At 54.6% G+C, this 24,848-nt stretch overlaps 9 protein-coding genes across 9 annotated transcripts; 6 read left to right on the top strand and 3 right to left on the bottom strand.

Annotated features, from left to right (window-relative positions):
- Positions 1 to 609: 609 nt before the first annotated feature.
- ASPACDRAFT_58978 (uncharacterized protein) lies at positions 610 to 3,348 on the top strand (the record flags this gene model as incomplete). Its single annotated transcript, XM_020203404.1, has 2 exons — positions 610 to 830; positions 975 to 3,348. The coding sequence occupies 2 exons, from the start codon at positions 610 to 612 to the stop codon at positions 3,346 to 3,348; spliced, it is 2,595 nt and encodes an 864-aa protein (XP_020057592.1).
- Positions 3,349 to 3,373: 25 nt separating this feature from the next.
- Positions 3,374 to 4,538, bottom strand: ASPACDRAFT_77066 (branched-chain amino acid aminotransferase). Its single transcript, XM_020204864.1, has one exon. The coding sequence runs from the start codon at positions 4,502 to 4,504 to the stop codon at positions 3,515 to 3,517; it is 990 nt and encodes a 329-aa protein (XP_020057591.1). The 5' UTR covers positions 4,505 to 4,538; the 3' UTR covers positions 3,374 to 3,514.
- A 914-nt stretch (positions 4,539 to 5,452) lies between these two features.
- On the top strand, positions 5,453 to 7,173 carry ASPACDRAFT_77065 (argininosuccinate lyase ARG4). Its single transcript, XM_020204863.1, has 3 exons — positions 5,453 to 5,541; positions 5,613 to 6,443; positions 6,512 to 7,173. The coding sequence occupies exons 1-3, from the start codon at positions 5,490 to 5,492 to the stop codon at positions 7,018 to 7,020; spliced, it is 1,392 nt and encodes a 463-aa protein (XP_020057590.1). The 5' UTR covers positions 5,453 to 5,489; the 3' UTR covers positions 7,021 to 7,173.
- Positions 7,174 to 7,588: 415 nt separating this feature from the next.
- ASPACDRAFT_77064 (argininosuccinate synthase) lies at positions 7,589 to 9,646 on the top strand. Its single transcript, XM_020204862.1, has 10 exons — positions 7,589 to 7,766; positions 7,859 to 7,897; positions 7,951 to 8,106; positions 8,157 to 8,449; positions 8,513 to 8,531; positions 8,588 to 8,620; positions 8,678 to 8,944; positions 9,001 to 9,127; positions 9,190 to 9,244; positions 9,304 to 9,646. Exons 1-10 carry the CDS (start codon positions 7,727 to 7,729, stop codon positions 9,526 to 9,528), a joined length of 1,254 nt encoding a protein of 417 aa, XP_020057589.1. The 5' UTR covers positions 7,589 to 7,726; the 3' UTR covers positions 9,529 to 9,646.
- Positions 9,647 to 10,509: 863 nt separating this feature from the next.
- Positions 10,510 to 12,717, top strand: ASPACDRAFT_51170 (transient receptor potential ion channel family protein; the record flags this gene model as incomplete). The annotated part of the gene is made up of 3 exons (XM_020202439.1): positions 10,510 to 10,882; positions 10,967 to 12,514; positions 12,545 to 12,717. 3 exons carry the CDS (start codon positions 10,510 to 10,512, stop codon positions 12,715 to 12,717), a joined length of 2,094 nt encoding a protein of 697 aa, XP_020057588.1.
- Positions 12,718 to 13,813: 1,096 nt separating this feature from the next.
- Positions 13,814 to 14,837, bottom strand: ASPACDRAFT_1854643 (MIP/aquaporin family protein; the record flags this gene model as incomplete). Its single annotated transcript, XM_020197398.1, has 3 exons — positions 13,814 to 14,049; positions 14,143 to 14,446; positions 14,526 to 14,837. The coding sequence occupies 3 exons, from the start codon at positions 14,835 to 14,837 to the stop codon at positions 13,814 to 13,816; spliced, it is 852 nt and encodes a 283-aa protein (XP_020057587.1).
- Positions 14,838 to 17,003: 2,166 nt separating this feature from the next.
- ASPACDRAFT_41512 (arylsulfatase) lies at positions 17,004 to 18,925 on the top strand (the record flags this gene model as incomplete). The annotated part of the gene is made up of 2 exons (XM_020200949.1): positions 17,004 to 17,161; positions 17,227 to 18,925. 2 exons carry the CDS (start codon positions 17,004 to 17,006, stop codon positions 18,923 to 18,925), a joined length of 1,857 nt encoding a protein of 618 aa, XP_020057586.1.
- A 114-nt stretch (positions 18,926 to 19,039) lies between these two features.
- ASPACDRAFT_41511 (uncharacterized protein) lies at positions 19,040 to 20,534 on the bottom strand (the record flags this gene model as incomplete). The annotated part of the gene is made up of 2 exons (XM_020200948.1): positions 19,040 to 20,471; positions 20,521 to 20,534. 2 exons carry the CDS (start codon positions 20,532 to 20,534, stop codon positions 19,040 to 19,042), a joined length of 1,446 nt encoding a protein of 481 aa, XP_020057585.1.
- Positions 20,535 to 22,009: 1,475 nt separating this feature from the next.
- Positions 22,010 to 23,626, top strand: ASPACDRAFT_58970 (F-box domain protein; the record flags this gene model as incomplete). Its single annotated transcript, XM_020203403.1, has 1 exon — positions 22,010 to 23,626. One exon carries the CDS (start codon positions 22,010 to 22,012, stop codon positions 23,624 to 23,626), a length of 1,617 nt encoding a protein of 538 aa, XP_020057584.1.
- Between the last annotated feature and the right edge of the window lie 1,222 nt (positions 23,627 to 24,848).

Raw genomic sequence — 24,848 nt, 5'->3', positions numbered from 1 at the left:
GAGGCTGGAAGAGTTCTCGGCTGACTAGGGACCAGTACATAGAACGAGTGACCAGCAGAAGAGCATACATAATGATGACCAACCTCCTTGAGCTTAATAGTTATAGGATAGATCAAGTCATATTGCCTGATTTGGATTATTTGATCAACACGTGATTTCGTGAAATTGGACCCGTGGCTGTCAGGCGGTGAAACGCGTTGATTTTGCGCCCCGCGAACCAATGATCGGTTGCTGTCACAATTTATTTTATTTTGCTACAGATCATTAAATCCGAGCACAACACGCGGGACTTCCTCCACCCTTCACTTTGTCGCAGTAACCTTATGAAAACTTGAACCCTTCACTCGAATAACACATCGCTCTGTGTTATGTTTTTAGTCACCCACCCTCTTCAACCACCTTCCATCCTCTTCCTCTCGTCCTATCCTTCGACCTCGGACTCGCCCTTTCACCTTTCCTCTTCCCCAGTTACTCGAAAGGCCTTTGTCACCAGTCCCTATGCACGGACAAACAACTCTACAGTTCTTCGTGTAGACGAAACATTCTCCTAATCTCCATCCCTCCCTCATATCCTTTACGCCTCCCATCTCAACACCCTCCACCTGCGACATGGTTCTTCTGCGACTCGGAGTTAAAGTTTTTGCTCGCGAGCAATTGCAGGCACCATCGTCCTCGACTGATCGCGATGGCTTAGGTCAAGGCAAGCATGACTTCCGAGATCGTGAGCTTGATAGTTACTTGATTGTCCTTGAGAGCCCGGAGGAGACAAATCTTGGTGAATTGGCTCAGATCATTCGCGAGAAATGGAAAAAGCGAAGGCCAGATGCTGAGTGAGTCCATACTTTACTTGAAGACCATCCAGTTCCTGAGGGCCTTCCTTCTCTGACTCAGAGAGGCCCAATGACCTCGCAAGAGCACGGGCTTGACTACTTTTACTTGTGCCTCGGATGTGCTAACAGATACTGGATAACCAGGTCCCTCGAGATCAAAAAGCTGCTCGACGATGAGAACGACACCTACGATCTCGATGCAGACTTGAGTGTAGCTGATGTCTTCGTTAATCAAGGCAAGGCCCGTCAGGACGCCTCGGATCAGCGCGCCACTGTCCGTGTTATTATGAAGCCTACCCAATACACACCTGTCCGTCTTCCGTCCGTCACTCACGACTGGGATGCTCTGGCGGAAGATGCCGAGCGCCAGAGACTCATCAAAAAAGAGATCATACGGAAGGAGATGAGTCAAATTCCGACCATCTATGAAGATCCCCGGGATACCCTCAATTTCGAGTCGACTAGCAACCGCGCGACGTCGTCAGCATGGAGTGCTCATGAAAATTTGGTGCGCACGAGCGACATTCCTGTCTCCTCCGTGGAAGCAGAGGATCTTCACGGATCACCTTTACACGTGGCCAAACCACCTATTTCCCGACAACAGCAGCATCATGTTGTTGCGCCAACCCCTCCGCGCAACCGGGCGGAAAGTCAAGAGTTGGGCGATTTGCACCGCAGCTCAAGACCCTTCAAGACACACTTCTCACTTACAAGAACCGGCTCAAGGCAGGTGGTTGCGCCGCATTCTATAATCGAGGAGGAAGCAGAGCTTATGCATGGCTCGCCGCGAAGAACCAACGGCGAACAAAAGACTCACAATAAAAGCGAGGTTATGGAAATTGTCATCGACGAGAGTGAACCAGAGAATCTCGATGAAGGCAGAATAAACCCAGAACGGGATATCACGATGAGTGAAGCTGGAGCAGAGAAAGAAAACCTGTCTGTCCCAACTCCTGCCAGGACCAAAAAACCGAATGTCAACGGCACCGCTGATATAAATGGTGCTCTCGAACAACCCAACGGATTACGGAAACGGAAGTTGAGCCTGGAAAGCCTGAAGCCGAACAAAGAGCCGCGACGACAGGAGCCTGAGAGTCCAAACGCAATGGAAGACGACCTTGTATGCACTTCGAGCAAAGCCGAAGCGAGTCCCTCGACGCCACGCCGTCGCGATCGGGCCCCATCTTTCTCTGGTGCTGGGCGACGTCTAAGCTTCGCGGAGTGCTCGCCTCGGGCGCCACCTAAACCTGGTCTTGGGCTGGGCATCACGAGTAGCCCTTCTGGCGAGCAATCGGCAACGCGTGTTGACACTCTCGGACCCCCCTCGCGTACTCAGAAAACCCCGACAAAGCTTGCGACACCGGTTAAACCAGCCCGTTCTACCTTGTGCAAGGACGATGCCGCTCACGATTTGTCTGGCCGTCGCTCAGTGTCATTTGCGGATAGTTCTGATGTAATTGTGACCAAGTCTGGGCCAGCGCCGGTGTCTAGTCAAAAATCATCAAGCACTGGCTCCATCAAGAAAGAGGTCGCAGACCGGAACACGAAAGCTTCTACCAAGCGCCCTGTGATAGCCCAGTCTATTGCGAAGGAGAATGCCAAACAACCTAAAGACGACATCTTTGACGAAGGCGAATACAGAATTTATGCAACGGAGGCACGACAGACGCTCGAGAAAGCCACGAAGCAGGGTTGTTTGAACAAAGGCATTCAATTATTGAAGGCATTCATGGAAACATGGGATACACTTCAGAAGCTCGGCAGGCGGAAGAGCAATGTATCTGCTAGAAAAGAGCTAGAAAATAAGCTCCGAGACTTGCGCCAGCAGATCGAGAAAGTCGGCCCGTTGAGATCTCTGCTCACACTACCTTCGAAGGCAAAGCCCGCCACACAGCCATCTAACAAAATCGAGCATCCTCGTTCGGCATCAGCCGGAACTCAAAGCGCGACAAAGCTCAAGGGCGTATCAATTCAACGACCAGCGCAAGGAGGTTCAGCTCAGCGGGTGCAGCAGTCCTTGTCATCGACTCCAAGCCGTAGTTCACAGGCAAAAGAGAGCTCATCCACTACCAAGCTCGACCTCACTGCATCCAGTTCAGAATCCGAGTCGGAGTCAGATGCAAGCTCAAACTCAAGCTCAGACTCAGAGTCTGAAGATGAAGAAGACGACAGCCCCCCACCTTCGTCGCAAAACGTCAAGCATATGCCCAATCCGTCGTCGCCTTTCAAGTCCAAGTCCCCCATGCTGCCCCAACCCCCAGCTACGACTGTCACATGGTCCCACGCCCGTGGGGTGCCTCAAGCAACCCATTGCACACTGAAAGAACTAGCCGCGAGACGTAAGAAGGAACTAGAAGAGGAGAAGAAGTCTAGAGAGAGAGAGGCTACCAAGAATCTTCAATCGAAGACCCCAGCCATACCCGGAGCCGATGACGATAGTGAGAGCGAAGACGACAGTGAAAGTGAAAGTGAAAGTGAGAGCGAGAGCGAGAGTGAAAGTGAGAGTGGCAGTAATTGAACTAGGGGTATCTAATGTCATGTATGATAACGTCAATCTCGACAATGCATGGTTCATGTTCTTAATGTGAAGGGAGTAAATAGCCAAGATGCTAGGAACAAACCAATGAATGACTTTTAATTGCATTTCCTCGTCGCCTGTCCTTGATCCGCATTACTCCTACTGCTTATGGCACATTAACGCCGTTCGACTCCGCCTCCTCGGGAGCAGCCGCAATCTCAAACAGCTCCTGCGGCGGCCTCTCGACGGTCAAGTTCCAGCCAAACGTGTCCTCGACCTTCCCGTTCTGGATCCCCTTCAACGTCTGCAGGAGCTTGACGCAGACTTCACCACCGTTGTTCGCGTCGCCGCCGCTCTGGAACGTAAATTTGTCGTTCTTCGACCGCATCGTGATACTGCGGATGGGCACGAGGGCGGCCGCCGTGCCGCAGGCGATGACCTCATCGAACTCCTGGATCTCCTCGTACGGCACGCGGCGCCTCTCGGACTTGTACCCGAGCAAGCGCTGGCCGATCTCCAGCACGGAGGCGGCGGTCACGGAGTCGATGGCGTTGTTGCTGTCCGGCTGCACGAGGGTGACGGTGCCATTTGCCTTATTCTTCTTGACTCCGATGAACGCGGAGGTGGAGAACTCATCGACCTCGGAGCGCGTCCGACTATCGAGGTGCAGGGTGATGCCGAACCCTTCGCGGTAGGCCTTGGCGCTGTGCCGCAGCACCGGCGCATAGTTGCCGCCCACCTTGGCGGAGCCGGTACCCTCGGGGGCGCTGCGGTCGAAGTCCTCGAGGATGAGCGCATCGACCGCGCTGACCCCGTGGTAGACGCCCGTGGGCATGACGAACACGACGAACGTGTACTCCTCGGGCGCGGTCAGGGCCAGCTGCGCCGACGACCCGAAGATCAGTGGCCGGATGTACATGGCGGCGCCCGTCTCGTGCGGCGGGACGAACTCCGCGTTGGCCGCCACGGCCAGCTGCACCGCTTCCACGAACAGGGCCTCTGGCACCGGCGGGATCGAGATGAACTCCGCCGAGTGGCGCATCCGCACCGCGTTGCGGTCTGGCCGAAAGATCGTGATCTTGTTGGTGTCTGTCGGGTGCCGGAAGGCCTTCAGGCCCTCGTACGCTTGCTGCCCGTAGTTCAGGCCCGGCGCCATGCCGTGGATGCTGAGGTGCGGGGTCGGGATGAACTTCGGCGCCGACCAGCTCGATGTGCTGGTGTTGTAGTGGCATTCGATGTGGCCGTTTACTGCGCAGAGAGGGCGAGGTTTTAGTTTGATGTGTTTTGGTGTTTCGATTGCAATCGAGGGCTTGCGCGGGGGATTGACTGATCATGACGCTGGTGGGGGATAAACGTACCATCGCGGACTTTGAAGCCGACATTGTTCCAGTCAATGGAACTGACGGGGGGAGGGGGGAAGGAGGATGTCATGATTTTGGTTAGAAGGTATAGAGATTGATTGAGTAGACTGGAAATGAAATTGAGAATCTAAGGTAGGAGGGTGGTTGAATGATCGAGCGTATGTCTGAGGGAAAGAGCTGTTGCAGTTGAGACTGAGTCATGGATGAAGCCCGCGGAGGGGCGGCGGGTCTTATAATGTCGTGTTGTGCTGACCCCAAGGTTCCATCTTGGTTGGTGGGTTTGCTGTTTGGCAGTGTTTGAGCCTTCAGGGGGGATTTTACCAGTAAGCGTACGCCCTGTCAGTGATCAATTCGTATTCGATATTGATGACGACGGAGGATCTATACTTCAATTGACTGAATCTACATACGTAGTGCAATCGCCAGGCTCCACCAGAGACGGACTAAGGCATCCTTCCGGGGCAATTGATCTGACATTTGGCATACACCCAGTCACTGATGCTGCGGAGCCCTAACAAGGGCCGCTCACTGCACGTGATAGAGATAAGAGCCCTTGCCGCATCCGGTCTGGTGCCCCTCTCGTCGGGCCGATATCGCTCCCGTGGGCCCCGGCACTAGGGCGATGAATCAGACTTGCCTAATTCAGCCGAAGGAGTCATACCTACCGTTCCCCACCCTCCCCCCGGCTGGCGTCCTTTATTAGTATCTGCTGTCCTCAGCTCGCTACTCAACTTCTCTCTTCCCAACACATCAATCACATCTTCACACACATTTGCCATCATGAGCGCTCCTAAAGTTGCTGAGAATATGCTCTGGGGTGGTCGATTCACTCGTTCGTCTCCCTTTCCATCCTCAATGGCTTCAATTGCACCGACTAACGCGTTCCGCTTCACTTCTTCACAGAGGGCCTCGACCCCCTAATGGTACAGTACAATGAGTCCTTGCCATACGATCGCATCTTCTGGAAGCAGGACATCGCCGGCTCCATTGCCTTTGCCCGTGCCAACACCAAGACCGGTATCCTGTCTCAACAGGAATTCGCCGAGATCGAACGGGGTTTCAAGCAGATCGCTGAGGAATGGAGCACGAATACCTTTGTCGTGAAGGAGAATGATGAGGATATTCACACTGCCAACGAACGTCGCTTGTCGGAAATCATCGGCAAGGAGATTGGAGGCAAATTGCACACTGGTCGGTCTCGTAATGAGCAGGTTGCCACGGACATGCGGCTTTGGCTCCGCGATGAACTCCGCAAGCTTGACCAGTTCCTGTGCGATCTCATCAAGGTCTCCATTGCCCGTGCCGAGTCCGAGATCGAGTACCTCATGCCCGGCTACACCCACTTGCAGAAGGCCCAGCCTGTCCGCTGGAGTCACTGGATCTTGTCGCATGCCACCGCTTTCGCCAGCGAGCTTCAGCGCCTCCGGGAAGTCATTAAGCGGGTCAACCGCAGCCCTCTCGGTACCGGTGCTCTGGCTGGAAACCCCTTCCACATCGACCGTGAGGCTATGGCCAAGGAGCTGGGCTTCGATGGCCTCTTGTACAACTCGATGAACGCCGTGGCCGACCGCGACTTCGCCATGGAAACCATGCAGTGGGGTAGCTCGTTCATGTTGAAGATCTCTCGCTGGGCCGAAGATCTCATCATCTACAGCAGCTTGGAATTTGGATTTGTCCGCCTGTCGGACGCCTACTCGACTGGATCGTCGTTGATGCCTCAGAAGAAGAACGCAGGTATGTCAGCTCTTTTCTATGTATTGGTAATTTATAAGTTCAGACGATGCTAACCCATTGATGTTTAGACAGCCTGGAGCTTCTGCGCGGAAAGTCTGGCCGTGCTTTTGGTCAGATGGCCGGCTTGATGTGCACTATCAAGGGCCTCCCCACCACCTACAACAAGGATCTGCAGGAGAGTGTTGAGCCTCTCCTTGATCACATCAAGACCGTCGGAGACAGTATTCAGATTGCCACCGGCGTTCTCTCTACCCTCACCGTCATTCCGGAGAAGATGATTGCCGCTCTTGCCCCTGAGATGCTGGCAACCGAGATTGCAGACTACCTTGTCCGCAAGGGTGTGCCGTTCCGTGAGGGCCACCACATCTCTGGCCGGGTTGTTGCCCTGGCTGAGAAGCACCAAGTCCCCATGGATACCTTATCCTTGGAGCAGCTCAAGACCGTTGATGCTCGCTTCGACGACGACGTACAAGCTTGCTTGGACTACGAGCGTGCTGTCGAGTTGAAGGATGCAGTTGGCGGCACTAGTCGTCGGGCTGTGCTGGAGCAGACCGGCGTTCTACGGTCGTTGTTGTAAGATATAGATTTTTTTGGGTCGTTGCGGTTCTGGGGTTTTGGGATCATTTTCGGGGCGAACAAAAGCATGAGGTCTCTTTATAACAATTAATGCATAGAGTGCATTCTCTGGGATGGGAATGTGACTTCTCATTCAATATGACGACGAACTTTTTTCACAGACAATAGTATGTATCGCCAATGCTTTGGCGATATGACGTACAGTGTACTCTTGTAGCTGCTCAAGGTCAATTAAAAAGTCAATAGTCCAATGGGTCTAAACAATCAAATGTGGATGTGCAATGGACACTATACATAATGCTACGTAGTGGTAGCAAATGCAGTAGTAGGTGGCCAACTTCAATGGCTAGCGACGGCGATCGTTGCCCTCGAGGATGCCGATAACATACCCAGTGCAGAATGGATCAGCGATTATCTGGACAAATTATGGCATAGATATTGGGGGGGAGTATAGATAGGGACGTGCTCGCTTATGCCCGGTCATTGGCCCACAATTGGGGTTTGAGTTACGTAAGGCCCCAGAGCTCCGACTCCGGGATGAGTCAATGACTCTTAGTCACCAGCTCTTCCCTCCCCGACCGTCAGTCAGTCATTGAACTAGCATCCTATATTAATCGGCTTCACATTCCGCTGTTTCTCTTCATCTCTCTCCGAATCCAATCTACATCTCATCTTCCACCCTCATCCCTCTCACATATCCACACAAAATGGCCTCTGAAAAGCCCCGTGTCTGTCTGGCCTACTCCGGTACGTCTACCTCCCCGTCTTTTCAACCCCGCAATTTGCGTCGATTGGTCCCAAGATAAGAGCCATATTCGCTAACAAATGTCTCTCTTTAGGTGGTCTTGACACCAGCTGTATTCTCCGCTGGCTGATTGGTATAACTCACTTGCATTCGCTTCGCTTGGTCACCGACTAACACATACTTCAGAGGAGGGTTACGACGTCGTCTGCTTCCTCGCCAATGTCGGTCAGGAGGAGGACTGGGCTGCCGTTGAGGCCAAGGCCCTGAAGATTGGTGCCAAGAAGATGATCATCGAGGATCTCCAGCGCGAGTTCATTACTGAGCTGTGCTTCCCCGCCATTCGTACGATCCCTAGCTTCTGTGTGTGGGGGAAGCATGCTAACCCACAGTAGAGTGCAATGCTATCTACGAGGGCCGCTACCTTCTCGGTACCAGCTTGGCTCGCCCCGTGATTGCCCGTGCTCAGATGCGCGCTGCCCAGCGCGAGGGCTGCCAGTACGTTAGCCACGGTGCTACCGGCAAGGGTAACGACCAGGTCCGCTTCGAGTTGGCCTTCTACGCCATCCAGCCCTCCATCAAGATCATTGCCCCCTGGCGTGATCCCAAGTTCTTCAAGCGTTTCGCTGGCCGTAACGATCTTCTTGACTACGCCGCTCAGACCGGCATCCCCGTCACTTCCACCAAGGTGAGCACCTTCAGCGGCTACCAGACAAGGATTTTGAGCAGTATGCTAATATATCTCAAATAGGCCAAGCCCTGGTCCATGGGTTCGTGATTGACTGTCGTGTATGGTTGCTTGGATATCGCTAACTCTTCACCTCAGACTCCAACTCTGCCCACTGCAGTTACGAGGCCGGTATGTGATTGTGGAAATATTACGAGGGACTCAGCTAACGATTTTTTTTGTATGTAGGCATCCTGGAGGACCCCAACCAGACCCCTCCCTCCGACATGTGGACCATGACCGCCGACCCCCTCACTGCTCCCAACGAGCCCGTCGACCTCACCATTCACTTCGAGCAGGGTGTTCCCACCAAGCTTGTTGCCCCCGGCAAGGAGTACACCGACCCCGTCGAGCTCTTCTACGCTCTCAACAAGCTCGGCTACACCCACGGTGTTGGCCGTATTGATATTGTCGAGAACCGCTTCATCGGTCTCAAGAGCCGTGGCTGCTACGACTGTACGGGCGCCTGCCTTACACATCTACTTGAGAGTTTTACTGACTTTCTCGACTAGCTCCTGCTATGACCATCCTGCGCGATGCTCACCTTGACCTTGAGGGTCTTGTCCTTGACGGTCAGGTCCGTGCTCTGCGTGACCAGTTTGTCACCCACAACTGGTCCATCCAGCTCTACAACGGCCTGTAAGTATTTTGGAAAACAGTCGATGCCGTCGCCTATCCAGCCAATATTAACTGACCCATAGGTACTTCAGTGCCGAGCGTGAGTTCATCGAGAACAGCATCAAGTTCAGCCAGAAGGTGAGTGATTGCAAGCATGTAGATGATATCCACGTCGTCGGTTCTAATTTGTTTCACAGCGCGTCAACGGCGAGGTCCGCGTTCGCCTGTACAAGGGTCACACTTACATCCTTGGTCGCTCCAGCAGCACCGAGAAGCTCTACTCCGCCGAGGAGGCCTCGATGGACTCCCTGGAGGACTTCGAGCCCACTGACACCACTGGCTTCATTGCCATCCAGTCCATTCGGTTGAAGAAGTACGGTCTCCAGAAGGCCGAGGAGGGTGAGAGCCTGAGCCGTGCTTAGGCGTGGGGCATGATTTGTACGATTGATCGGGATTCTCATGGGGCATTTCTAAAAAAGGACATAAAAGTAACACTTAATGAATAAGCACAATTCTAGACCGAATTCGAATACCTTAGCGTTTTTCTTGTGCTTCCCTGGAGCAAGTCGGGAAACGAGATACGATACATCTCTGACGAAATTCCTGGTGTAGTTAGACTGGATACCCGCGGGGTATGCACGTGACCCACCTGTCAGGGTCACGTGAATCAGGGACTGCCTGCGGATCGGCGGTTGTTGGCAGTTCCACTGATTGGATGAATGAATGAATGTTCTCTTATGAGTAGCAGGTGGATGTTCCTGGATCAGATCTGATGACCAGGTGATCAAGAGCCTTTGTGTCCCAGGCACAGTGCAGAGTACATAGGGTCGTATTCACCACGGTGTCTCTGCTCACAGATGACGGAATCATTAGCTTCATTAGCTGCAGGATTACACCGTTCCGGAACAAAGACCGGTCAGGATGGTGATGTTACATGTGCCCAGTGGACAAGTTTTCCCCCCCTCCTCTAAATAGGGTGGTGTGTAATGATAATACTAGGTAACCAGCATAATGCTACCGATAGCCACTCGCTTTCTTCTGCCGCCAGAGTCATCTCTGGTCACTAGACGAGACTAGACTAACCTACAAACAACCACGAGTCTAGCCCACTGACCAAAAAAGCTACTCCGCTATTATTAGACATATAAGACAAGCGGGCGCTAACCCGCCTCTTCTCTGGCGGGCTTTATTGATTGCGAGATCATCAGGTATCATCCGGGTCTCTCACTCTCACTTCCGCACTCACTCTCCCACGTCTCTCGTTCACAGTCGTTCGCTCTTTTGATCTGATCCCCCGGTTCCCCTATCTATTCCTATCCCCTCATCCCCTCACCCCCTCACCACCACCTCCTAATCCAGAAAAGTGAAAAAGCCCCCACCATTGATGCGCCACTCCACCGACAATGTGGTGGTCATCACGTTTTCTTAGCGTTCTGATCGCCTGTACGGCCGCCTCCGTCGTCTCGGCCACCCGCCTGATCGAATCCAATGCGCTGAGTCTCTGCCAGAACAGCCCAAACTTCACGGCCACGTACTTCAGCGTCCGCTTCACCCCCAACAACCGCTCTCTCGCCCTCAGTTTCGACGGCGTGGCCGCGATCTCCGGCTATGTCACCGCGGACATTGTCGTCAACGTTTATGGCTATGAGCTGACCACCGAGTCCCTGAACCCGTGCACGATGAACCTGGCCGGTCTCTGCCCCATGAATGCGGGGAATATCAACGTCCCGAACGCCAACATCGATATCCCCGAGAATGTCGTCAAGAGGATTCCAGGTTGGTTTCCGCCTGAAACCCGGCAGTTTGCTGAACTCTGTGGGGGAGGTGCTAGCGTTCACGGGAGAGCTAACGGGGCATTAGGAATCGCGTACACCGTCCCGGATCTGGACGCCTCCGTCCGCATTTACATCAATTCCACCGACGCCGGCGGGGAGAGTATCGCCTGCATCGAAGCGAGTCTGTCGAATGGGAAGACCGTCTACCAGAAAGGTGTGGGATGGGCCACGGCGGTCATATCGGGGGTCGGCTTGATCGCATCGGCGGTCACGGCCAGTCTGGGCAATTCCAACACCGCCGCCCACGTCGCTGCCAACGTTCTGTCGTTCTTCGGGTTCATGCAAGCGCAGGCCATGTTCGGGATGATCTCCGTGCACATGCCGCCCATCGTCGCCGCGTGGACGCAGAACTTCCAGTGGAGCATGGGGATCATCCGGGTGACCTTCCTGGAGAAGATTTGCACCTGGTACCAGCGCGCCACGGGCGGCACTCCGAGCACGGTGCTCTCCGAGCTGTCGACCGTCTCGGTGGAAGTCATGCGGCGCAGGAAACGCTCGATCGAGGGGGCGGCGACGGCGGCGGCCGGCCGCCTCTTCAAGCGCGCCGACGGGCAGTCGGCGACCGCGAAAACCGGCACGGTCGTCGTCCGCGGCATCAAGCGCGTCGGGTTCACGGCCCATATTGAAGGCACCAACATCTTCCTGACGGGGCTGATCTTCTTCGTCTTCTTCGTCGCCGTCGTGATGATCATCGTCGGCGCCCTGAAGGCGGCCTCCAAGCTGCTGGCGCGGTACGGCAAGATCCGCCACGATCAGTTCGCCGACTTCCACGTCTCCAAGGGGATCCTGTACCGGATGGTGCAGATCGGGTTCCCGCAGATGTGTGTCCTCTGCTTGTGGGAGTTCACGCAGCATGATTCGGCTGCAGAAGTTCTCCTGGCCGCCGTGATGCTGCTGTCCGTAATTGGGGCCCTGGGCTGGGCGGCGGTCAAGGTGATCCTCATCGCGCGCAACTCGGTGGGGATGCATCGCAATCCGGCCTACATCCTGTACTCGGACGAGACCTGCCTCAACAAGCTGGGGTTCCTGTACGTGCAGTACCGCGCGACGGCCTACTACTTCTTGGTTCCGGCGATGACCTACGTCATCCTCAAGGCGATGTTCATCGGCCTGAGCCAGGAGGCGCCGATCGTGCAGACGGTGGCCCTGGTCATCATCGAGACCCTGATGCTGATCGGCATCAGCATCCTGCGCCCCTGGATGGACCGCAAGACCAACGGGTACAACATCGCGATCGGGGCGATCAACTTCGTGAATGCGATTTTCCTCCTGTTCTTCTCGCAGGTGTTCGACCAGCCGGGGATCGTCACCGGCGTCATGGGGGTGATCTTCTTCGTGTACAACGCGGCCTTCGTGCTGGTCCTGCTCGTTCTCGTGCTCGTCACCTCGGCCTTTGCCATCTTCTCGAAGAACCCGGACCTGCGCTACCAGCCCATGCGCGACGACCGCGGCTCGTTCATCAAATCGCAGAGCCAACTAGGGATGACGGAACTGGACGCGTTGGGCTCGACCGCCCGCGGCGAAAGCCCGATGAAGCGATTTTACATGGCCGGCGAAGGGAATGTGTCCTCCAGTGCCACCGGTCTTGGGACCGCGGGCGCAGGAATCCCCGGCAGCCGCAGCCGCGACAGCATTCCCAGCCATCGCAGCTCCGCCTCCCCGACCACGCGCTCCTCCCTCGTGCCCAGCACCGCAAGGGGTCCCAGTCCCGTGGGTCAAGTGGAATCGCCAGCCGCGGATGGTGCTTCGGGGCGCGCCAAGCATGTCAACGCATGATTTTTTTTGTTTTGGTTGGTGGAGTTTCATTTGACGGTTTAGCTGATTTGATTTGATTGAGATGGGATGAAGGCGTTGAAACTCGAGATTTGTTAGCTGGGATCTTGCTTGGGTTGTTTTTTACACATGTTGATATTCGCTTTTTCGAATCTGAAAAGTCGATTTGCTATTTCTTGTGCCGGAGTGGCAATTCGTCGCGCAGTTGTCGCGTAGCGGACGGTGGGAATGGGTCACCACTGAACAGGATTCTGTAGATCCCCAAACACCCTAGGATGGATTCATTGGAGAAAAAGGGAAGACCACAGAAAGCTAATGCCAATATAATGGGTCAAATCAAGACATCGGCGTAAGGGGGGAATCAGCAATTGGTGTTGACCGATCCTTCCAAGACCAGCCCGCAGGTCGCCCTTCGCATATTGTGGTCTCGATTGGATTCAACGGCGACTGTAGGTAGGTGTCTGATAAGCAAACTAGACAGCTGGAAACTTGTCACAACAGAACAGGATAACTTTTGTTGATGATCTGAGGATAACTTACACAGTGGCTAGGACTAGCTAAGGCAATACCCATTCCAAGTTGCGGCTTCATTATATTCCTGCGCGCACATCGCGAAGACCATTGACATTGTCACCCCGTGTGTATCAGCCACGCCTTGCCTTCACGGAAACCTTGCCCCACCCCTCCTCGATCTTAATACACATGGAAGTACAGTACCTCCTGCTAGAACATACGCAGGCATTGCCGCCCCCGGATAATGGCAGATAGCTTGAGATCAGATACCGAGTTCATGAGATCGACAAGACGCGCCAGCATGGCACTGCATGGCACTGCCAGCTCTGCTGAGGTAGAAAAGGCCACGCAATGCCTCAGATGTCATTACAACCTATACCCCGACAGAATCTTCGAGTCTACCAACCTGCTATCTTCTCGAACCACGCCATGATCGCCGTACCACTACGAGGACTGTACAATACCAGAGTCTCAACCAGTAGAACCCGCCTTTCCCAGCCCCCTCAACCCTTTGTGCAACCCCTTGCAGACGTGACAAGTATAAGACCCCAGCACAACAGGATCGCATCCGCAAAGCCAAACATCTTCAGGACTGGTGCTCCCGTTCCTGCTGCTCCTGCTCCTTCGGCTCCGTCGCATCCTGCCCCGGATTCGCCTCGGCATAATTGAACGCCTTCGCGAAGCGATAGTACCCGGCCGCCAGAAGCGCGCCCATCAGCGGCCCGATCCAGTAGATGTAGTGGTAGCCCGGGAAGCTGGCGGCCGCGACGTCGGGGCCGAACGAGCGGGCCGGGTTCAGGGAGCCGCCGGTGAAGTAGACTCCTACAACAGCACCCGCCAATTTCATTTAGATTACTTCTCCTCAGTCTTATGGTGGGAGGGGGGCAACGGAGGGAAGAAGGGCACGTGGCTTACCAGCCAACTCCGCCACAAACAGCGCCAACCCAATGCCCACCGGCGCCAGGAACGTGGCATTATGCTTCTCGGCCGCCAGCATCAGGATCGTGACCACCAGCAGGGTAGTCAAGAACATCTCGATGAAGAGGCCCCGCGTGATGGAGGTGTCGGCGTTGAGCCGCGTCTGCACGACCGCGATCGACCCGGGGAACATGCACGAGACCAGCGCGGCGGCCACAATGCCGCCCAAGATCTGGGCGGGCAGCAGGAATGCGCAGCGGAGCCAGGGCATTGTTCCCGCCAGCGAGAGACCGAGTGTTACCTGCGCCCACCCCCCAAGGGGTCGTTAGGGTTTGGTTTGTGTTCTACGGGTGGAAAAGAGGGGGTGAGGGTTGGCGTACAGCTGGGTTGTAGAGCCCGCCGGAGATCCGGTAGAAGGCCCAGGCCACCACCAGCAGGGACATGCCGAAGCTCAGGGAGATGTAGAGTAGGCGCTGCGGGGTGATGGTGTCGCCGTCGCTGGCGCTGGTCGCGGCGGCTACTTGCGTCCCGGCGAAGGCGAACCAGAGGAAGAGGACGGTCCCGACGAATTCGCTCGATGCGGCGAGGAGGTGGTTCTTGAGGGCTTTTCTTCTTTGGTGGAGTTGGGTTCGTTCGTTGGTGGTGCGTGGCGGTTGATGTTCCACGTCTGTGTTTTGGGATGAATTCTGCATGGTTTGTAGGGGGAGGAGGAGTTTCGGGGTCTGGTTTGGGGTAGGTTGGGGTTTGTGTAAGGTAGCATAGGAGGCAAGCTGGTGATTCTTGTGATAGTCGATTTATTCTTACTATATATTTACGAGAGGATCTGTTTATTAGGGCTGGTGATATCCGGAGGAGTACATTGGATGGTAGTTCTGGGTCGATGAGAATGCTATATCGGGCGTCACGATGACAGCATTCGAGAATTGAGGAAGAAATAAGCGACAAAAGTACCATTCCCACGGATTGAGTTTGTGTGTATGCTGGCAAGGTGTAATCAGATTAATGGGATACAGGACTCAGGATCGGATCGCATGTCCATGAAGCCAGTCATTGATTAAGGTGAATAGGGAATTCTTTGGCGAGGACCGATATGGTGCCTAATATGCTTGAATCGTGGTTGAAAAAGATGAAGTGTTATGAGCAGAAATTCAATATCTAATCATCTGATATTACAAACTTGCGCGATTTCTGCCAAGTGCCTGGTATCGGGGGAGGATCCACGGTCCTGTTGAATCACCGCGGCGGCTCAGCTACCAGCCACAAGATTGGGATTTCAGTCCCTCGGATTTCCTCTTGAATAAAGTTTTGCGGGGTGGTTGGTCGACAGGTGACTGCCACGTGAGGATATCCGATTCGCTTCGAGAACATCTGGTAATAGGTGACGTGAGCATTACAGCTACAGCTTCGATCTTCAGTGTCTCCCTATTGTATGAGTGTGCCAACATAGTGGTCTGGAAGTGTCCCCATCCTTGGTCCTATGGTCCTTGGTGGTTAGGATGGGCTTGCTATTATTGGATGGGGGGAGCTTACCGTAGCCAATGTATGCTTCCAAGTTTGCAGATTCAATGTTCAATTCTACAGATCGTTTAATAACATCTTGTCCTGCAACCCTGATCCTTTGGACATGCACAGCACACACCTTACCATGAATCCTCCCTCTATATGCCGTCTACTCCCGATGGACAATCGTGGACGTCACTAACCCTTTTTTTTTTTTTTGGTTACAATTAGCTGATTGATTCGAAGCGACTAAGGGACATCCTTGAAAAGAACTACATTCATAAATTGCTGGGTAGCCCTGCCGGCATCGCTAGGGGTTTGTCACAAACCCAGGACCACTTCAATCACAGAAACTCCTAATATTGATAGAATGTCTCGCAAGAACAAACCTGAAAGACCGACAGTCGCAACCTCATTCCAGCTGAACTTTAGCAATGTAGTCACTAATGTAGTGAGATCTTCAGTCAGAGATTCGGAATCAGGGGTCTATCGCTTTGTAGAAGCTGGCCCCGGTAGTCCAAAAAACGAATGACATAGTTACCTGCCTAATGACCTTTCATGCTCTAGTGGTCTGCATATGCTGAATAGATGGAACTGGTCAGCGGAAGATTACCACCAGTGGCATCTGTGGTTGCTGGTGATAGCTGGATATGAACCACTACAGATTCGTGGCAAGTTGAAGCAACTGGTGAGTATGGAAAAGATGAACCACCGCAATGGCTACTAAGGTTAATTTGGGACTACTTAGTTCAGCCGCTGGAAAGTATTTAGCAGTAGTGAAAGTAGTAGAAAATACATATAGTAATCGATGAGCAACGTATGGTAGTACAACATGGAGCGAGTGATCGTATACTCTTCTTGTTGAAGCAGAGGCACCGACCGCATCGGGCGAGCGGCCGGGACTGGCAGCAGAATACTTGGGTACTACTATTACTACCATCTACCTACTTTCCCCCTCATTCAATGTTCTCCATTCCATTCCAACTCCTCCTGATCAGACCACCTCACATCCATCTTCCCTTCCATCATGGAGATCACAGACAACCACACCTCATGCAGTAAAATAGCCGATAGCCGAATTCGCAGTCGATGCGGGGTTGCTGTCAGCAGCAGCCATTGGCTACAACCCAGCCAAGGCGACGCAATCCCCGCCGATCATGCTGCTTATCAGCCGACTCCCGATAGACGACGCAGAGGCAGTGCATGTAGACACGGCGCAACAGTGCGGGGATGCAGACGACTGCCTTTAAATTGAGCTCGCCCGTTACCTATGCTGGTTGCTGCTCGAACCTCCTTGTGCATTCTCCAGCACCTTTCAACCCCAAGTGATAGTGTTTACAATCTCAACCAACCCCACCATGGCACCCAAACGCCCCAACTTCCTCGTTGTCGTAGCCGACGACCTGGGCTACTCAGACATCGGCTGCTATGGCGGCGAGATCCGCACCCCGAATCTGAACCGCTTGGCGGAGGAGGGTGTGCGGTTTACCGACTTCCATGCCGCAGCAGCGTGCTCGTCTGTCACCCCTTCCTGCTGGTTTTACTGTCTTGGCATAACGCTGACTGTCCGATAAAATACAGCCCCACCCGCGCCATGATCATGACGGGAACGGACCACCACATAGCGGGCCTCGGCAACCTAATCGAGTGGACCAACATCACCGGCCAGAACGGGCCCAAGGGGTCGCAGATGTCCACCGCCCCGCAACGCGGGATGCCGGGCTACGAAGGCTATCTCAACGAACGGGTGGTCGCGCTGCCTGAGCTGCTCCGCGACGCCGGCTACCACACCCTCATGGCCGGCAAGTGGCATCTGGGGCTGACCCCGGACCGCGCCCCCTGTAAGCGGGGCTTCGAGCGGTCGCTGGCGCACCTCCCGGCTTGCTCGAATCATTACGCCTTCGAGCCGCAGCTGGCGGGCGCGGATGAGACGCCGACGTTTCTGGAGGCGAGCTTTATCGCACTGCATATGGAGGACGACCAGTACGTGAAGAAGTTACCGGAGGGGTGGTACTCGTCCGATGGGTACGGGGACCGGATGTGTCAATACCTGCGGGAATGGCACGAGCGGGAGGATGATGGTGAGAAAGGGGAAGAACAGCGGAGGCCGTTCTTCGCTTACTTGCCTTTCACGGCGCCGCATTGGCCGCTTCAGGCGCCCCGGGAGTATATCGAGCATTATCGCGGGGTGTACGATGAGGGGCCGGATGTGCTGCGGCAGAAGAGACTGGAGAGGCTGAAGGCGTTGGGCATGATCCGCGAGGATGTGGAGGCGCATCCGGTCGTCGCTGAGGGGGAGGTCAAGCCGTGGGAGGAATTCACTCCGGAGGAGAAGGTGTTGTCGTGTCGCGCGATGGAGGTGTTCGCTGCGATGGTCGAGTGCATCGATGCCAATGTTGGGAAGGTGGTGGATTACCTGGAGTCCATCGGCGAGCTCGACAACACCTTCGTCTGCTTCATGTCGGATAACGGTGCAGAAGGGGCCGCGTACGAGGCCTACCCGATGGTGCAGAGTGGCGTGATGCCGCATCTGCAGAAGTACTATGACAACTCTCTGGAGAATTTGGGGAACTACAACTCATTCATCTGGTACGGGCCGCGGTGGGCGCAGGCCGCAACCGCTCCTTCGCGATTGTACAAAGCCTACACGACGGAAGGTGGCGTGCATGTGCCCTTCCTGGCACGCTTCCCGGCCTCGGTGCGCGAAGCGGCGGACCACGTCAAGAACGGCAGTATCACGGATCAGTTCGCTACGGTCATGGATCTGGCCCCGTCGATCCTGGAGATGGCGGGCGTGACGCATCCGGCACCACTCTATCAGGGGCGGGAGGTCGTGCCGATGCGAGGGAAGTCGTTCTACCCCTGGGCGACGGGGGAGAGTTCCCGCATTCATGAGAAGGAATTTATCAAAGGCTGGGAGACATGTGGCCGGGCGGCATTGCGGTTCGGGGATTGGAAGATCGTCTATATCCCGAAGCCGAAGGGCCCGGAGCGATGGCAGCTGTACAACCTGGTCGAGGACCCTGGCGAGATCCACGATCTGGCCGAGGTGCATCCCGATCGATTGAAGCAGCTACTGAAACTGTGGGATCAGTACGTCATAGAAACCGGCGTGATTCCTCTCAATCCAGATTTGGGCGAGTTCCTGGAAGCGACAGAGGCGCAGATGCCGGAGAATGCGTGGATGGAGTACGACTACTGGAAGCAGGGGGCCAGAGACGAGCCGGAGAAGTTCATGAGGCAGCCTCCTCGGTTTCAGCGGGTGGTCAAGCAGTTCTGAGCGAGAGCTCGGGGTGGCTACGGCTATGCTAAGTATATAATGACCTTATGTATCGAAGAATAGCTCCAGTGTAACTGAACTCCAAGTGCTTTCCCATCAAAGCGTCTCCCTCGATCAACCAGAGCCCCTCCCCTCGGACCGATACGGCCGTGCTATACAATCCGGGAACGATTCAATAAAAGGCGCCGACGCCTCCAGCAGTAGCTGCCTCCTCCAAGCCCCTGGCTTCTCAATCCCAAACCCCGTACCCTCCCCGCTCTGAACCTGACGTAGCCCATGTCTCTCCCTCACAGCCACCCGCTCGGGACGCGTCCAAGCGCCCAACTCCCCATTCTCCCGTCGCACACGCAACCGCTCCCTCGACCGCCGAAGCCCCTCCAGCGCGCGCTCAAACTCCCATTCCTCCAACTTCACACTCCTACCGTACTGAAACCCAAAGACCCGATCCCGCTCGGACGGCCTCTCATTCAGGTACACATAGTAGTAGATCTCGTTCCGCTGCATGCGATCCTCCCCGCGGATCTCGGCATGCGATCGCCGCCGCCGGAGCAGCATCTCCGTAAGATTCCGGACATACAGGGGGAAGACATTCGGCGAGGTGCGGAAGAACAGCCGGCCTGAGTTGTCCTCGTTGCCATCGGGACTGGGGTGGGAGAGTGCCAGCCTCCGCCGGAGAGCGTCCCGCGCGTGATGGAAACTTATCGGCTGATCTGCAGTAGTAGTACCAGTACCAGTACCAGTACCGACACCAATACCAGCGCCAGTACCAGCAGCATTAGCAGCCGCAGCCGCAGCCGCAGACTTGTTGGGGATGTTCGATACAGCCGGATGCAGCGTCCCGGCCTCATACAGGAAAAAGGGCTCTTGCTGCTCGACCTCCGCCACATCACCACTGTAAACAATAACCCGCATCCCCCTCAGCGTCCGCACCCAATCCAGCTCCAATAACCCCCCATCCCAATACGTATCCTTCCCGCTGGCCGCCGGGAACGCCAGCGCCATTTCTACCGACACGGAGCGGAGGTGAGGGCAGGCGTGGCGGACTAATGCGAAGGTCTCGTGCCACTCCGCGGCGTGCGTTTCCATGCCCTGCGAGAGCGGGAGGAGGAAGGCGAGGTGGCGGATTGTTTGGATCTGGGGGCGGGTGAGGCAGCTGGTGAAGTTGGCGAACGCCTTGGTTTCTTGGGTGCGGAAGAGCGGGGCGCTGTAGGCGAGGTGCTGGGTTTCGTGGTGGAGTTGGCGGTTGGTCAGGAGGAGGGCGTAGCTGGGCTGGTAGTGGGATTTGTCGAGGGTGGTGGGGGATGGGTAGCCCGGGGAATCTAGGTGGGCGATGGTTTTGAGGTCGTGGGTTGGGTTGGTGTTGGGGGTGGGGGTGGTGGTGATGATGGCTTCTGGGTTGTGGTGGGGGAGGGGGCGGTTGTCGATGCTGCACTGGGCGGAAATGGGCTTTTTTTGGATGGTGATGGGTTGGGTGGTGAAGAGGTAGGTGTAGATTATTTGGCGGAGTTCGAGGGGGAGGGTTAGGAGGGTGGGTTTGGGGCTGGGGCTGTTTGGGTTAGATGGGTTGTTGAGGGATGAGTGAGGGGATGGCTTACCGGGGGGAGTCCATGATTAGGGCTGGGGAGATGCGGTTGAAGCTGTTGTGGTTGCTGTAGATCGTCGGTCGAGGGATAAACACAGAAGAAAGATCATGTCGCAATCGCGTTGGAGGCTGATTGCTGCTTACTCTGCGCTAATGACGCTAAGATACTTAGATGATAACTGATGTTTATGTATTAGTGCAAGTCATCTGCTTCGCTCCAGCATGAAGGCAGGCTTTTGATGGGGAGTTTGTTGAGGGCCTATCTGTACGGAAAACCACCTATTGATCTTGCAGAATCGTTGACTTATGTGTATGTAAATGAGAGAACCCTGATGAGTGTATATATACATTCATGCTTTTATAATCCTTGCCTACTATCATCCTATTCATCTTTGACAATCCATGACTTGCTCTACTGCCCCATGTATAGTGGTATGAGTAAATAGTATTTCTATCCAGATTGCACTGTAATGGCTTTTCAGATTGCGGTGGTCAATCTGCTAGGTCTACAGTATGACAGGCGCCGCGGCGGCCTGCCAGGCAACCGCCCATTATGCCTGGGGCATCAGCGAGGATACATGTACTGTAGCAGTACACAGTGCAAAGCAGAGCTTCTCTGTAGAGCCTTCCTCCTCCTTTTCCTTCTCCATGAATGGGGCTCCTGATTGTTGACATAGCATTTCATCTATGCTTCACCCCTCTCATTCCACCTTTCCACTTTGTAAGCCTGAACCCCACGACTATGTACTGTTTGCTAATTAATACGCGTCAGGTTTTGCCTATAGATAAGTGGCAAAGAGATTCAGGCGAGGTTACGCTATGAATTTGTGAATATCAGGAATGACTACCTCTGATCCGATCTGTCGCTGAATTAGGCATCCACTGCACTTCCAACAGGCAACAATGCCAGAGAACCTGTAAGAGCCTAAGAGGGACTTCCAGATATCACTAGCACCAAGACAACCCTCGCCCCACTTGGCCCTTAAGCCCAGCAGAGGTGGGGCCATGGGGGTGGTGAGTATACCAGACCCTGGTCGAAGTTTTCTCTGTCCGGATGCACTACTCCATACCCCGATCCTCAACCTCAGAATTCATACAGTGAATGTTGATATAACAGATCCATCTGCTCCATACCCCAAAATTTCCATGGGTTATATGTGCTGGCAAAAATCCCAGTGTGCCGAGACTTTTAGTATGTGTATTGATGGATCCACTCGAAATACCCGAGCACTCCGTGCCCTCGATCCAGGGTTCATTGGATCAATAAACTCCCCAATTCAGGCTTAGTGTTGTCATAGGCCTGGTCTAACTGAGACACTTTCCAGTCCATCACTGAACTAACTTCGTCTCAAAAAAAGTACCACTGCACTGTCCTCGAGAACAGTCCGACATCTCGTTTCTGCCAATGCTGACCGCTCTAATCGCATATAAAGCGTCTGTCTACCGGTTTTTTGTTGGTCACCAACTTGCTCCAGCCTTGACACCTCAGCGGACTCATCAGGATGGTCACCCCCGAGCTCAAGAGCAGACTGGACGATCTGCCTCTAGAGATCTTGCAGATGATTCTCGCAGATCTGGATCTGGAGTCCGTCAAGAACCTCCGCCTGACCACCCGCACGCTCGCCGAGAGATGCGCGGGACCCCGGTTCCAGCTCATTCAACCCGTGCTCGATTTCTCGCGGCCGAACCTGCGCGCTCTGCACGCCTTGGCGTGCGACCCGGCTATCAGCCCAAAGGTCCATTCCCTGACCTTCCTGGCCACTTCCCCGGATACGCGGGAGTTGGAGAACAACGTCGAAGATGGATGTTACGAAGTGGTGGAATGGAGGGGGCCCATGTTCCAAAAGTTTAACCGACGTTATAAACCCGAGGAACTGGAACAGGCTAAGTCTGATCTGCTTTGGCTCAGGCAACAGCAAGAAGCAAGAACCCAGGAGCCGCCCAGCGAGATGATCGAGCTCTTGCAGCTCGCATTGAAGGGGTTCAGCGCGCTGGAATCGATCCGCTTCGATGGCGGGGTCATCCGCGGACGGGCAAAGAGAGAGTCCCCGGGGTATAAGGAGTGGCAGCCGGTCTGGGCGCGAGCTTCGCACGTTCTCTCAAGCGTGCTGACCGCGATGGTGCAGAGTGGGGTCTCGGTGAAACGTCTCGATGTTTACCGCAACACGAGCCGATGCTGTATTCAGGTTGATGAGCTCGCCGCACTCGCGGCGGGGTTTAGCCCGTCCCAGCTGGAGGTACTCGGCAAGGGTCTGGAATCACTCCAGCTGAGCATGTCCGGGATGTTAAAGGATGCCCATGTCAAAGAAATGGAGAATGAAGAAGATGATGATGAGGAGGAGGAGGAGGAGGAGGAGGAGGAGGGCGAAAACAATGACAAATCAAATGACGAGGAAAAGACCCCTCCCGTGATAAAGGATGAAGTACTAGACATTACGGCCCTCTTCCTCAGATCTGCCCCGGCTCTTCGCGAGTTGGACTTGACGTTCCGGCGATCCGGCTCCAAAGAGAAGGACTATTATTGCTATGACTGGGTTATCGACAGAATTGCCCATGAAACCCAATTTCTGATGTTGGAAAAATGTTCGTGCTCCGGGTTGGCGGCTAAGGGGGGGTCACTGCTGCTCTTCCTCCAAAAGCATCCTACACTCCGCTCCTTGACTCTGCGGGAATGCTTCTTGACTTCTGGGTCCTGGACCCCGATCTTGACTCATCTACAGTCGCTGCCCAGGCTTGAGACTCTCAGCCTCTCGAATCTGTTTGGCAAGCACATGCAGAACCGGAAGTATGAACAACGACGGCGTCGTCCTTCTTCGCCATCGCTTTCCTCGATGTCCAAGACAAAGAATGAGCCCGATGACGAGCTGGAGGAGGGCGACGGGATGGTGGTTCTGCTGCCAGTTTGGAATGTCCCTTCCAAAGACCGTTGGGCCGGCTGGTTTACCGAGTACCCCCATTCCAATGGGAGAGCGGTGCACACCAGGGACTTCACTCGCGAGGAACTGGCCAAGGGACTGGTATTTCAGCCGCTAGCCAAAGGGCCAGGATGCGCGATCGGCTCTGCCCAGGCCATGAATTGGAGGAATAGTCGGCGAGAGCTTTATGCGCCGCTTGTATAGGTCAGTGATGTGGGGTGCTTGCAAATCTGTTTGTGAAGGCGGTCCTATCATTGAAGCATACAAGGCTAAAGGGAATGGTAACTATTACAAAATCTTGAAGCCTTTTATACTGTGCGCATTTAGGTCAGCAATCCGACACGGGGAAGTCAGACTAACAAGTACTATTGCTATAACGACGAAGTTGGTCAATTACTGACTCACCAGCGGTTGTGGTAACTGACTGAACGATTCGGTCTTGGGCCGACCCAAGTCGCTTTCACTTGACTGTGGAGACTCTAGTACCTCTAGTGCCTGTCTCGCCCCACCGGCTAGTACTAGAGGACCCGCCAACTTGGAAGGGTCCTCCACCTGCGCCATAAGCGACATCGTCGGTCTGAAGACAGATACACTAATCCTCATGAAGATAATGTACTCACATTCAAGTCTGATGCACACACGCCGATGACGTGTTCGGATAAAGGCCCTTTCCAAGAAGAAGCCTCAAATTACCGGGAAGGCAGCCTACTGCCCTTTCCGACGCTCGAGCGCCGGCGTCGAAGAGCGCGCTCACAATTTCCGAGTGCGCCCCGTCGATGGCGATGGCATGCCCCATGCTGAGGTCCGCGATCTTCAGTCGTCGCCGGCAGGCGAGAGTTCCCTGGACTTGCAGTAAATCACCAGCACTGCAGACAGAGTGAAGGCCTGGACAAAACTATCATAGTGGGGGACAGTCAGTGGTAAGTGAATTGTTATATTTTATTTATGGCAAATTACTATTTTGATTAGTCAATTTATTTAACTCGGAGCCTCGGGCCGAAAGCAGAGCAGGACCGGAAGAACTCTCGGATATTGACTCCTTAGCTACATGTATTGTACAGTACAGTATCCAGTGTAACTTCACAACCTCCCTCTGTACTCTTGGTCTGGTTGAATCCTCATCCTCGCCAAGGGCTTTCCATTTGACTCTACGGCAGCTTCTCACCCGCTGCTCTCTAGCTGCAATAAAGCACTGCGTTCTTATCTTTCTTCTCCCTTTAGACTCGCTGGCTGAACATACGCAGCGTTGTCTGCGGCGCGAAGAAAGGTGAGGTCGGCCACCGCAAGGGTGGATCTAAATGTCTTATCATGGACCAAGGATATTTTCCGTGGGACAACGTGAAAGATGTGACAGGGCTAAATACCGCAGTGCAGTGGTGCAGTGGGCGCTCGCTCAGGCTGACGACTTCAATGTTTAGATCAGCCC

The sequence above is a fragment of the Aspergillus aculeatus genome (genome assembly GCF_001890905.1).
Source record: "Aspergillus aculeatus ATCC 16872 unplaced genomic scaffold ASPACscaffold_5, whole genome shotgun sequence".
Lineage (NCBI taxonomy): Eukaryota > Fungi > Ascomycota > Eurotiomycetes > Eurotiales > Aspergillaceae > Aspergillus > Aspergillus aculeatus.
This window is presented reverse-complemented; position numbering and strand designations above follow the sequence as displayed.

Bases quoted from the DNA above. Each gene is read 5' to 3' on its own strand.
- ASPACDRAFT_77066 (XM_020204864.1), bottom strand. From the start codon at position 4,504: ATGGCGCCGGGCCTGAACTACGGGCAGCAAGCGTACGAGGGCCTGAAG.
- ASPACDRAFT_77064 (XM_020204862.1), top strand. From the start codon at position 7,727: ATGGCCTCTGAAAAGCCCCGTGTCTGTCTGGCCTACTCCG. The intron at 8,107-8,156 runs GTACGATCCCTA...AACCCACAGTAG, and splicing joins GCTGTGCTTCCCCGCCATTC to AGTGCAATGCTATCTACGAG. The intron at 8,945-9,000 runs GTACGGGCGCCT...TTTCTCGACTAG, and splicing joins GAGCCGTGGCTGCTACGACT to CTCCTGCTATGACCATCCTG.
- ASPACDRAFT_77065 (XM_020204863.1), top strand. From the start codon at position 5,490: ATGAGCGCTCCTAAAGTTGCTGAGAATATGCTCTGGGGTGGTCGATTC. The intron at 5,542-5,612 runs GTTCGTCTCCCT...ACTTCTTCACAG, and splicing joins CTGGGGTGGTCGATTCACTC to AGGGCCTCGACCCCCTAATG. The intron at 6,444-6,511 runs GTATGTCAGCTC...ATTGATGTTTAG, and splicing joins GCCTCAGAAGAAGAACGCAG to ACAGCCTGGAGCTTCTGCGC.